At 42.6% G+C, this 12,952-nt stretch overlaps 1 protein-coding gene across 2 annotated transcripts; it reads left to right on the top strand.

Annotated features, from left to right (window-relative positions):
- The first annotated feature begins 28 nt into the window (after positions 1–28).
- LOC106484447 (coagulation factor IX-like) lies at positions 29–10,625 on the top strand. 2 transcript variants are annotated; one of them, XM_067302006.1, is made up of 8 exons: positions 29–141; positions 2,566–2,726; positions 3,588–3,612; positions 3,743–3,856; positions 5,107–5,241; positions 5,899–6,569; positions 8,699–8,816; positions 9,843–10,625. In XM_067302006.1, the coding sequence occupies exons 1-8, from the start codon at positions 63–65 to the stop codon at positions 10,409–10,411; spliced, it is 1,872 nt and encodes a 623-aa protein (XP_067158107.1). In that variant the 5' UTR covers positions 29–62; the 3' UTR covers positions 10,412–10,625. The 2 variants fall into 2 exon arrangements, with proteins under 2 accessions (XP_067158107.1, XP_067158106.1); XM_067302005.1 differs by having other exon boundaries at positions 5,107–5,271.
- The last annotated feature ends 2,327 nt before the right edge of the window (positions 10,626–12,952 follow it).

Below are 12,952 nucleotides of genomic sequence, written 5' to 3'. Positions count from 1 at the left end.
TCACTCTTTTTCCCTCTGAAGGTAAGCAGCAGGAAGCTGGAGGATTCTGAACACTCACTAAAATGGAGAGAGGTTCCTCACTTTTGATGTTTCTCCTGCTAACGTGCTCCATCAACAGCAGCTGTCCATTTTCATATTCAGGTAGGTACTTCTGAATTACATTTTTAACTTAATTGTCTCATAGTGAGTGTCTTGGTGTTCAAACTGAAACCACATTCTTTTTCTGAACGCAAACTCCTGAGGGTTCAAGAAGCACTTCATGAAATGCACAAGAGAAAAAGGAGTATTCATTTATATTTGGGAAAGAAATCACCATTCTTAACTTCCTACTTAGACCACTATCCTGTTGACAACTCTTTGTGACATTGGAACCAAAATTCAAATTACTTTTGCAAGGCCATGTTTTCAAATTTGGGAAACTAAAAATAGGCACTTTGGGCAAGTTTTCTAGGGACCTTATGTTGATTTTACTACTACTATACAAGTTTTGGAAATGACTTCAAAGAGCTTTAGAACAGAGTGCAGGAATGTAAGGGATAATGTGGCTGTCCTTGCAGAGGAAGGAAGAGCAGAAGATAGCAGAAGTGACATCTGCAAACCAGAAGGCTTTACAACAGGCATAGCCTCTATGTGGTGGTACTTACGATAGGCATATCCTCTAAGGATGACCCCAGAACTCAAGAACTGATAATGGGCAGCTTCACTGATGTGAATGAAAGGTGTTTTGGACAGTCGGATCTGTCCAAAGCTTTTCTCAGCTAAGAGTTATTGTGAACTGTTTCTAATTGCTTAGAAGTAAAGCAATTTAATATTATTCTAGAATTTCAGTCATTGATATAGATACTTGTCCTGCAGCTGCAAAGAAATGTGTCTTCATCGTCCATCTGCAAAACTGGGTTCTTTGTAAGGGGATTTTGACTTGTGTCTAGGACACTAAACTAGGAGTAGGAAAACAGAGTGCTGTTAAATGACTGATGTATGAATTTTTAGTAAGCTATGTCAGATTTACAAAATGAGCTTTCTCTTTGAACGCTTCTTAGCGGTGTTTTTTCACAAGCTTTCTTTCAGGTGGAAGGGCTTTGGATGTAGGGCCATTCTTCTGGAAATCTAACAAAAAGGCAAAAATCTCCTTCTCAAAACAGTGGCTCAGGGCTCAATTCAGTCCCTATGCATAAGTGTCCAGAGGTGTTTGAGATGGTACGTTGTATCCATACATCCACAGGGCTGAGAGAGAGAGGACAGGAGCTACAGTGCTCCCAGGTCCTTCTGGAGCAACAGCTGAGGGCCAAGTACCCTGTGGCGTCTCAAATGTCATTAGAAACTTGGGTGGGCAACTGAATTACACCTGCTCCATCACTACAGAAATGCGCATGTTCCTTTTCCTTCAGCATGTACTGGCTGAACAGCCCCGGGGCACTGTACTTCAGCTACAGATGCCATATCAAGGACTCACTATTAATAGAAATGGCAGCACCGGGAGGTATATAACATTATTGTCATATTCCCTCTTCTGGCCGCTCCTCCTTTAACTTGTAGACAGTCATAGCTCTTAAGACATTGCAGTAGGAGGGCAGATTGCCTAGTGAAGCCAAATAGAGATGAAGGAAACAGAAGTACAAAACTGACACTGTATTTTTCTTCTTCTTCTGAAGTGGTGTCTGTCTTACTGTGTCCATAGTAGCTACCTGCAATGGGTCTCCATTCCTGAATGTCTAAAAAAAAAAAAGCTGGTTGACAGCAGATACCAACCAAATCTCTGGTTTCAGCCAGGGCAACTAGTAATCATTGTGAATCAGGAAGGAGTAAGGAGAAAAAATTTAACCAACCTCCAGATAAGAAGCTGTAATACTCAAGAGTCTTGTGGCATAAAATACTGTTCATGCACTAGTCTGTAAGTCTCAGTAAGGAACCATCAGGTTCTTCCTTCCAAATGTGGTGGAACACACTGGAACAAGGTGTCCGAATTGCTCAAACAAATGGTGGCGCAAGTGTGAAGTTCCCAGACGATGGGAGCTGCGCTGCCCTCTGGGATCTCTTCCCAAGACACAGCCAGTGCCACCGGTACTGTGACAGTGCTCATCAACAACCACAGCTTGAGCATAACGACACAGACTTTGGGAATTGTCTGAGTACAATAGAAGATTTTTCTTGTAAGAGTGATGAAATCTTTAATAATGTAAGATATTTTTACGGATAGTCGTAGCTTCTTAAGTTTTAAGCTCTTTCCAAAGGAGAAAGCAATCTAAGAATATTCAGTATCATTTCACACAGTAAATCTTTAATTACCATGCCTGTGATTGGCACCATTAAAAAAAACTCTAGCTCAAAATGATGAATTTTGAGATTTTTTTTTTAAGTGAACTAATCTTTTGATCCACTAAAATAAAGCTTAAAGTAGTAATGCCTTTTGTTGGAACACAGACTAATTTAACTTCCCTTTGGGTGGCTTAAATAGATTTTTTTTTTCCCCTTCTTATTTATCCAGCTGAAAGCATACATGACCATTACTGTAATGATGGTTTGTTGTCCTCCAACGTGATTAACTGTTCAATTTTGTCTATCTAGTGTTTATGAGAAAAGATAAAGCACACGAGGTGCTGAAAGTCCATAAACGTGCCAACTATTTTCTGGAAGAGATTCGTCCAGGGAACTTGGAGAGAGAATGCATTGAGGAGAAGTGCTCTTTTGAGGAGGCCAGGGAGATTTTCCATTCGCAGGAGAAAACGGTGAGAAACTTTCTTTTAGGAAAAAGAAAGTTAATAGTCAATGAGATCCAAGAAATCGCTCTCAACCAGAAGTTCCACTGACAGATAAACCATATGCTCTAACTTCAAGTGATTTAACAATAGTAAAAATATTCTACCCTTTTTATTTGTGTTTTTACTCTAAACTCCAACTACTTAATTAGCTATGAAGACACAGTGCAGAAGAGACGTAAGTTAGTTTTTGGTGGAATGTGAGTATGAAGCGGAATAGATATTCCTGATGACCTTGCTGTGTGGATGTTCTCATTTCAATATAATACTGCCTTATTCCGGGATTATACAATCACTCACATGATAGTTCTGAAAAAAAGTAGTAATTCTGCTTAAGCAGAAGTATTAGTCAAACAAGAGGTCTTATGACTTTCAAAGTTAGGAGAAGCTGAACAGGGGTTTGGGACTGCAATTTTAAATAGAGGTGTCTAATTTCTCTTGTACTACCCCTAAGCTGCTGAGGTGATGTCTACGTTACAGCAGGTAGTGCAGTGCAGTAGAAATGGCTCTGCAGAGTGGAGCAGTTGGTGGTGAGGTGCTTTATGCTGGTGCCATGCACCCCTTACTGGCTGGAGCATTTGGGGGTCTCATCTTTCAGTTTGTTTATATCCCAATACACTCCTGTTCACACACACTGTGACTGGTCCGTGATACACACCAAAACGTGCTGCATGGTGATGATCAGGAGATTTGCTTCAAGAATATATTTCATGATTCTAACCAAAATTAAATTTAGCTGCACCCTAACAAGCCTGTTTCTTTTTAAATATGTTCAGTAACCAGTATGACCACTTACTGACTGCTTTCTTCATTTGTGATTTTTTCTTGCAGATGGAGTTTTGGTTCAATTACAGAGGTAGGTTAGAAAAAGTCATTTCTTCATCTATTTCTTCTGTTCTTGCTGGGTGCAAAGAGCTATGTGAAAGCTTAAAGCCAGGCTTCTCTAAATTCCTGGAATTATACTATGCCTCTTTCCTTCCTATTAGGTTTAAATCCATGTAATACAAATCCCTGTAAGAATGGTGGAGTCTGCAAAATAAGACACTACAATTACTTCTGCATCTGCCCCCCCAAATTTGGAGGAGATAACTGTGAAAGAGGTGAGTACAGGAATACACACATTAAATTGCATCTTGAAGGATTAAAGCTGGAAATTGTTCCTTGTGCACTTGAGCTAAACCTTTGCACAGTCTTTTCATTGAGGCTATCACCGTTGACTTTATCTGTCTGATATGTCACTGGTCCGTTGTTTAAGATTAATACATTAGAACAGTGTTTTCGTATGTGATATGCTTGGGCACCACCATCCTAGAAAGGGAATCATGTAGTGACAGTGGCTGTAGCTACTCCTAGCTCTGCTGTGCTGAGAAAGAGGGTAGCGCTGCCCTCTGTTATGTGCAGGCATCTCGGCTCTGGACTCTCGTGCTGGTCCGTGCAAGCCCAGGGGAAAGCACATGGCCATCTCCTATCTGGCCCCCAAGAAAAGACAGGGGACTACTTCTTTTTATTACTTTAAGGCAAATCTAATAACTCCTGACACAGAAGTTTCTAGTGGAACTACTTCCTGCTGAGGCCCTATTCTCTTTTTAATTTTATATTGATTAAAATGCATCAAACTTATTAGCCAAAGCTCAGTGTAAACAAACAATTCTGTATTTATGTTTCAATGCATGAATGATGAAAAATGAAACAGAAAATCTCCATATCCCTTATTGGATCCCTGGCCCTCTGAAATACTGTCTCCAGCTTGCAAGTAAAAATGAGGCATGAAATTACAGCAAAAACAAAACTGAGGTGGAAACTGGGAATCAGGAGTAATTTTTTTCCCTAGATTTGTTTTTGCCAGCCTTTTTACAGTGAAGCAATTAGTCTTTTCTTTCTTTTTTTTTCTTAACGCAACAATACATGAAACAGTTCTGATAGTTTCTGGCAGACTTGGTCACCCACCAAAGAAACTTAATACTTTAAATCTGCCCTGATTCAAGAGATAAGACTTGCAGAAGGACCAAAAATGGATGCATTCAGAAGCGTGTGCTCTTCTCGCCCATGCTCTATAGACAGAAGGCCTAGATCTCAACTATGGCCTCAAGACAAAGCTGGCAAATATAAAACACTAGAAAAAGGAGGACTAAAACAGCAAGTAAGGCCATGTGCTTGGTTTGCTACAAATCATGGTGGTTTTCTGGAACTGTAAGAGATAATTTCCTCTCTTCCCATGCCACATTACTGCAGGGTTTTTTTTCCTACTCTCTGTCCTAGTTGCTTTCCTGTAATGACAGATGTAGAAGCTGTGTGCTGCTGAGGCGGCTGTTCAGAGCAGTGACCAAGTGACTGTACGTTTCCATTGCAGAGAAGCTGGAATGCTGGTATAAGAACGGCGGGTGCTGGCACTATTGCCAGGACACCGAAAGAGCCTTTGGTGTGGTGTGTTCCTGCGCAAAGGATTACGCCCTGCATGAGGACGGGAAGAAATGCGTGCAAGCAGGTAAAGTGTTCAACTCAAGAGTTATTGCAGGTAAAGAGCAGTTTTGCAGGCACTGTCTTCTTGTATATATCTTGTATAGGGAAAAAAAAGTTAAGCTGCTTCTCCATCAGCTGTTTCCCTGATCCAGTGCCCCCATGAGCAAATACTGGGCAAAGGAGCAGCAGTACTGAGTCTGTGATGGGACAGGTGGCAGCACAGACTTAGATCAACTCATAATTGAGTCACACCTCAATTTTAAGGGGGGGGGGGGGGGGGTCCTGACCACATCCCAGGTTTCTTTAAAGCTTTGTGTTACTGCATCCTCTCACAACAGGAGCTCTGGGGGTGGAATCCTTTGACCCGATGAACTTGGTCTTGAAGCGAGCACGTGGCAGGCTGCTCCCATCGTAGCCAGCCGCAGCTGATGGCTGTGGTTCAGCAAAGGCCCAAGCCTGTGCTGCATGGCCCAGGAGTTAGCTCAGTGCACCCTGATCGGGTGCTTGTGGGGGGGGGGGGGGAGGGTTTTTTGGACATCACAAGGGCAATGTTTTTGCTGGGATCTAAAGTACAAGGTTTGAAGCTCATTCTTGACAGGAAAAAAAAAAACTTTTGTAAGTAAGTAAGTAATACACTATATAATGCACCCTAAGCTCAAAGCTCCCCCCCCCCCCCCCCCAGCACCATTTCCGTGTGGACTCATTAAAGTCAGACGTGCTTTGGAGCAAGAGCCTCTGGGGCAGAAAATGGTACCAAGAGGCCTGCGAGAGATCGAGAACAACGTTACTGAGTGGAATGAGAGCATGGAGGGCACCGTTAGCCAAAAGGAGACCAAGGCATTAGAGAATGCTGTTGGGCAAAGCAAGATCATGGAGGGCGACTCTGGGCAGAACGCGCTGGCAGAAGATGCTTTCAGCTGGAACAAGACAATAGTGGACTCCTCTGTTAAACAGCCCGAGAGGGGGGACGGTGCTGCTGGGCAGGAGGGTGTCCCTGAGCAAAGCGAGCCGGTGCCGGCGACCACCAGGCCTAACACAACCGGGAGAGGCATGAGCAGCTGGTGTGAGCAGACGGCGGGCGCTACATGGCAGAATGCGACAACAGAAGCTACTGCTGGGCAGAATGAAACAGTGGAAAATGCTGCTGGGCAAAACCAAACCGCTGAGAGCACTGCTGGCCAGAGCGAAATAGGGGCAAGTCAAAACGTGCACAAAGATCTTCACCAGCGCCACGATGGGGAAAATGTTTCGGTCGGGACTTGGTACACCCAGCTAAACATCAGTACTTCAGAACACAGTGATTCCAGGATAACCGGAGGAACTGCCTGTCGCCGTGGACACTGCCCCTGGCAGGTAATGCTTTCCTTCCAGTCTGGCCATAAAAACTACACCTGAATGCTTTTTTTACTTTAGCACTGATTTGCTCTGTGGCACAAAGACGTCACCAAGCTACTATAAAGTTTTTTCAAGGCCAGAGCAATTCAAGCAAGTACCACGCGTATTTCTCAAACTTCTGTAGTTTTTTTCTCATGCTCTGTATCTTAGCTGCGCTTGTTCTGCATTCTTCCCCACAGCCTAGCTGTACGGGCTTTTATGAGCTCAGCTTAACACTTTCTCTCTTAATTACACAAATCAGATTTTTTTTGCTGCTTTGTAGTTCAGGGTTGTGTTGTTGTTGCTGAATGCTCTGGCGAAGGGCTATGCTTCTGCCGCCTTTTGGAATGACCAGTGCTATTTTCAGAAACGCTGTCGCAAGCAGGAGCGATCGCCTTTGGACTAGGGAACTTTTCAGACATGTTACAGGTAGGAAGGTAAAACTGAGGGGGCTCAAGACTGAACATGAGCAGCATGTGGCACATAGGAGAACCCCCTTAAATAGTCCCATTTTTTTTCCACAATTGTGTATTTTTTGTCCTTACATGTAATTTTTGCTTCTTATTTATATTGCCTTCCTTTCTTTAGTGTACTACTATTGTTTCTGGGCTCGTGCGTTAGGTAACAATGTGATCTGAAAAAAATCTCACCTTATTTTTGATCTACTTTATTGTTTTCACGCGCAGGTCTGGAGGTATTTTACAGATGGACAATAATAAGCTGAACCCAGCTGGGCAAGTGCGCTCTTGCGAGCTGCAGTATAACTACTGCTGTTTATTAGCTGCGTTTCTGCCGTTGCATGCGCTTCCACTAAGAGCTCCAACAACTTTCCCTTGAAGCAGATGAGACTGCTCTTCGGGGTGGTAGAGGGGAATAGAGGCTGAATGCTTCCTCACCTCTACAGTCTCCTCTTGAAATACAAAACATTTCTATCAAGGAAGTTCCAAAGTTACATTACATCAGGCAACTGATGGTAGAAAACTTGCTTTAAAAAAAAAAAAAAAAAAAGCCTTTGGCAACCGCTTTCCCTTCTAGTTCTTTGTAACCTCAGATGCAGTTGCAAGATAATTTCATTGTTTTGCTACTTTTCAATGTCTCATTCTAATACTATTAGATAGAATTAGAACTGTTAATAGTACATTGAAAGGGTTTTTTTTTTGCACAAATTGACTTAGTTCTGTAAAATAATGTGACCTATGTAAAACATATTATTTCTCCAGGCACTGCACCAGTGCAAGACTTGGAACTGCTAAGGATGATGTCTCAGGTTGTTTTTTTTTTTTTTTCCACTTTTTAAAAGTGCTTCTTCTATTTTAACTTCACTAATTTGCAGAGTACCAACTTATTTTTCCTTGGCATTAACAAATGAAATATGAGGTTCAGGGACAAGTTTAATTAAGAGATGCTGAGGCATTAATGGAGCTATCATTGTGCTTCGTGAACTCCTAACACTGAGCAGTTAGTTAATAGCAAGAGAATTTTTACCTTTTCTCCATGTTCTTTGTAGATCATTCCAAAGTTTATTACCAAAAAAAAGGGAAAAAAATAACAATCAGTTTTCCTACATCTCCACTCTTGCCTCCACTTTCACTTGACAACTGGAAACGTTCCAGAAGCTTTTCCAGTCATTGTTCATAAAGACAAACACTGCTGCCTCCTATCTGCACTTTCCTGGTACATTACCGCACACCTGTCCAGCTGTTTTAACCTGTATGCTACAAGAAGTATTCCTTGTGTTAATGATCGAGTTGTTTTCCCCTCCCACCCCCCAAATTGAAAAATTGGAAACCACATTTAAAAATCACAGATCATACTTGTTTCCCTAGAAAGTCTGTCATTTTAGTTCTGTTCCTGTTTGACTTTGTCAAGCTCAGTTCATCATATATTCTGCTCTGCTGTCACAGTTTTATGATCATTTCATATGACTGATTACTTTCTTAAGCAACGTCATCGCTGAGTGTTGCACTGTAGTGCTTATCTCTAAAACGACCGCGTTATTTTCAAGCTACAGAGCCTGCAAATGACCAGAGATGAACTGACAGTATACGTACCTGTTCATAACCGATCAGCGGTAGGTAACACCACCTTGTTCCTGTTCTTTCATACAGGTTTTGATCCGAAATAGTAGAGATATTGGTTTCTGTGGAGGGAGTTTAATCAGCAGTCGCTGGGTGGTCACTGCTGCTCACTGCCTTGATCTTGTTAGACCACACCATGTTACTGTAGGTGAGTACATTTCTTACATTTTTTTTTCTTTTTATATAAACATAAAAAGACATAATTTCTTATTTAAACTACTCTGAATTGTACATTAATACAGTAAGGTATGGTTGAGAAATAAACAGACACATCCAACTGGATTCAGATTATAAAACTCTTCAGTTTCCCGGGCTCAGTATAAAAGGGCTCCAGCTGTTCCCTTTTCTTTCCATGAAGAAACTGAAAGTGCAAGGCACAGATTTATCTTTCCTGTCTCCCATGTCTGCAAACTCACTGTGCATGGTGATTGAGCAAGGGAACTTCTCAGAAGGAAGGAGGATTGCTGTAGCTGGCTGACCGTCTACTCTGAAGTCAGTTTTGGTTTTTAATTGTCTTTAAGATTAGGTTCCTGCTGAGCTGCTGCTTAGTCAGGGCCTGTAATTGCTGCAGAGCAGAAAGCCCCTCTCACTTGTAGCGTATGAGAGAGCACAGCTTACAGTGGCAGGAGTTAGAACCCCTTGAAACAAGACCGCTGCAGTAAGTACAATTTTATGCTTGAAACAACAAGGGGGGGGGAAAAAAAGAAAAAGAAAAAAAGAGTAGCAAATAGAATACATTGAGTAATTGAAACAATCCTTCAGCCTTATCAGTGGCTGCATGTTACTGCTTATTTCATATTCCTGAGCAGGGAAAAAAAACAGCCCTGTGCACCCTTAGACAAACTGTTCAAAATAGAGTGCTTACTAAAAAGCATGAACAGCAGTCATGTTAAAATCGCTGCATACCGGAATCCATAACCTCTGTAGATGGCTATTCATCCAGCCAGCAACTTTCTTTTATTTGTCTCTTAAAAAAAAAAAAAAAAAATCAGCTTGATATGCAGGATTATCTGCAGCATGAGAAATTATTTTTACAGCTTGTGATTTATTTTGATCTGTGCCTAAAGATGAAAGGTCAAAGCATTGATTCACTCTACTTCCTGCTTCCCACTGAAAATACTGTACGAGTTAGTTACAGTCCTCTAACAAACATCTTAATTTGTCATGACTACAGGAGACTTTGACAAGTATGTAAGAGAAATGAAAGAACAGAAGATCAACGTGGAACGGAGCTGGACACATCCACACTATGACTCCAATAACTACAACAGTGACATTGCCTTGCTCTACTTGAGCAGCGAGGTTGTTTTTAACGAGTACGCCATCCCCATCTGCCTTCCGAGCCCCAACCTTGCAACCCTGCTAACCGCAGAAGGAAGCGTAGGGATGGTCAGCGGATGGGGTGCCACCCACCACAGAGGTGCTACTCTGCGCTTCCTCCGGGAAGTCAGGCTGCCCATCGTAAGCATGGACACTTGCCAGCGGTCAACAGAGAAACTGGTCACTGATAACATGTTCTGTGCTGGCTACGAGGCCGAAGCAGAAGATGCCTGCAAAGGGGACAGCGGGGGCCCTTTTGCAGTATCTTACCACAACACTTGGTTTCTCTTAGGGATTGTCAGCTGGGGTGAAGGCTGTGCTGAAAAAGGAAAATATGGTGTTTATACTCGGGTATCCAATTACATTCCATGGATTAAAGAGGTTGTTGAAAGCGTATCAGATTCTGAAAAGATTTTACATTAACTATTCCTAAGACCATTTTTAAAAACAGGGAAAATTCCATTGTAACTGGTTTCAGTCTGAGACACTATTCAGTTCCTGTCCTTAATGGTATAAAAACCATACTTACCTTTAAAGAAATTTTTAAGCCCGTGTTTACCATAATTGCTGAATTTTCATTAAAGTATTACTGAACAAAACACTTGTGTACAATAAAGAACTATTCTGCAATAAGAAAGGAGACAAACTGTGACTTCTCTTTGACGTACAGATCCGACTGCAAAGGGTACTTCAGAGAGGAAAAAAAACCACCTCTGCTTCTCAAGTGTATATTCTCATCACAAAAATAGACTAGCAGTCTTACATGTGAATTAATCACTCAAAAAACCAAGCACTTTTCTGGTAGTGTTGTCCCTCCTCTGGTTATGAAACAAAAATTCAGTTTACTAAATAGAAATGTTTTCAGATACTAAAAGTTAATGTTTGACTAGCATCTTGAATTACAAACTGTGCTGGATAAAACAGCTAGGCGAGGGAATGGTCCCAGCTGCAGCTGAAGAAACATAAAAGGATGGTATGATAGAAATCTGAAAGAGAAATAATTATTGTGAGGGGGGAAAAAAAAAAGAAAAAAAAAGAAACACTGCATTCTGGAGCTTGCAGAAAAACCACACCTCAGCCTAGTCACTGAAATTCTGTTTAAAAAAAAAAAAAAATCTTTAAAATCTTGCTGTTTAAATCATACTCATGGAAAGAAAAAGCTTTAAATACACAGAACAGGAGAAGTTCTGCCCTTAAAGAAATCCAGGCTGCGGTGACAGACACAGCGACAGCAGCGCTGCTCCTGGCGCAGCTCTGCGCCCGCAGCTGGTGAGGGGAGGCAGGAATAGGGGCTACCTGTCCGTCCCCCCCCACCACCACCACCACCCCCTGCCTCAGCCCACTCTGCCCACGTACTGTACAAATGTAGCTACCAAACGGTTACAGCTGCAGAAGTAGCAAAAGACAAAACAGTCCATTTTCCACACTTTTCTAATTAAAAAAAGTAAAAAACAACCTCCTTTATTCTGAAGGCTCCCTACAGCATACATAATGTGTCACAGTGTTTTGGGGGGGGGGGGAGCAATCCAGACATGAAATGTTAGTGAACACACTTAAACAGAGTGAGACCCAACTTGTCCATCATCCTAAAACATAGGGACGCTTGACCGTGTGCGTACAGCTCCTGTCTAGCCATCCCTTTAAGGGCTTGGTGTCCTACACATCATGAGCAGCTTCACATCACCGTTCAAGACAGTACTCAGTGCCAAAAATACAGATGAAACAATATAATAGACCAGCTGTTCTGAGTAGAAACATCATTGCCATAACAGTAGACTCCCTTTTCGCTCCTCCCTCAGCTGCTTTGTGAACTGGATCTAGCAAAGTTAGTTAGTTAAAATGTTGTGCCCTTCCTTACCACTCATTAAGTTCCAATTTTGGGAAACAGGAGTCAACCTGATGAGCATTTCTCTTCCTCAGCTTTGCTCAAAGCTTTATAAAAGAAGTCCATTATTACCATTTGTAAGAAGCAGTCCCTTATTTTTAATTTACCTGTCTCAGAAAACATTTGATGCAGATCTAGTACAACCAGTTGCAATGACAGGCAACAGCACAGACTGCAAGAGGCCACGGGGGGTCAGTAGTTTAAAACAATTTAAAAATATTCCCTACCCTGTGCTCTCTGTCCCCCCCCACCCCCACCCCCAACAAGTGCAGTACCAGAATGCATTCAAAAGGCACATCAGGAATAGTGGTAAAAAGTACATCATTGGGACTTAAACAAAACAAAACAAAAATCTTAGCAGATTTTGGGGGGGGGGGGGGGGCACCCTAACCTCAAGACCATCAGTGTCCAACCAAACCTATGTACGGCCAGAAACACAGTTCATTTATTTCCACATAGCTGTACCTGCCCACATGGCAGTGGAGTCCGCTGCCTTCCAATAAATTAAATAAATAACTAAGAGGAGCCACCCCCACCCCCTCAGCCGAAGCCGCAGCATGCCAGAAGCCCAGGCTGCCCCTCTTCAGGTTTTGCTGCAAGTCAGCTTCCTCGAGTACAGCTTTACTGTAGCAGCGCAGTCCACCTGGTCTCACAGGAGCACATGCAAACTGTGAGTATCCCCAGCTGTACGGTCTCCCCAGGACCAGCGGCAGCAGAAGCCGGAGAGGTAAGTAAGTGCCTTGCCAGACAACAGCGAGACCCCCTACCTACAGGGATTCACACTGAAGTTTTCATAAGCAAATCGGCTGTGCTCCTCTGGAACAGCAGCTGCTTTCTCACTGACGTTCCAGCTACCGGGCACCCGTGCAACGAGCAGAGTCTCGTTCCTGCAGACCCGGTCAGCAGACAAAAACAGTTTCAGAGGCAGCAGGAGAGAGTTTTGCTCTGCTGCCTTTCTGCAGCAATCGGGGACAAAGAAACAGCAGCATGAGCCCCCTAATGCCAAGATACGATTCTCTTCCTTACCATGGGCAAAATATACTTTTCAGAAAGCCATTAGTGGGCTACAGAGCAACACA

Source organism: Apteryx mantelli, chromosome 9, assembly GCF_036417845.1.
Source record: "Apteryx mantelli isolate bAptMan1 chromosome 9, bAptMan1.hap1, whole genome shotgun sequence".
Taxonomy (NCBI): Eukaryota; Metazoa; Chordata; class Aves; order Apterygiformes; family Apterygidae; genus Apteryx; species Apteryx mantelli.
The sequence above is the reverse complement of the archived record's forward strand: the minus strand, read 5'-3'. Positions and strand labels throughout refer to the sequence as shown.

Excerpts from the sequence above, each read along its gene's own strand:
- LOC106484447 (XM_067302005.1), top strand. The coding sequence starts at position 63 with ATGGAGAGAGGTTCCTCACTTTTGATGTTTCTCCTGCTAACGTGCTCC. Across the intron at positions 3,857-5,106 it reads AGGAGATAACTGTGAAAGAG|AGAAGCTGGAATGCTGGTAT; the intron begins GTGAGTACAGGA and ends TTTCCATTGCAG. Across the intron at positions 6,570-8,698 it reads GTGGACACTGCCCCTGGCAG|GTTTTGATCCGAAATAGTAG; the intron begins GTAATGCTTTCC and ends TCTTTCATACAG.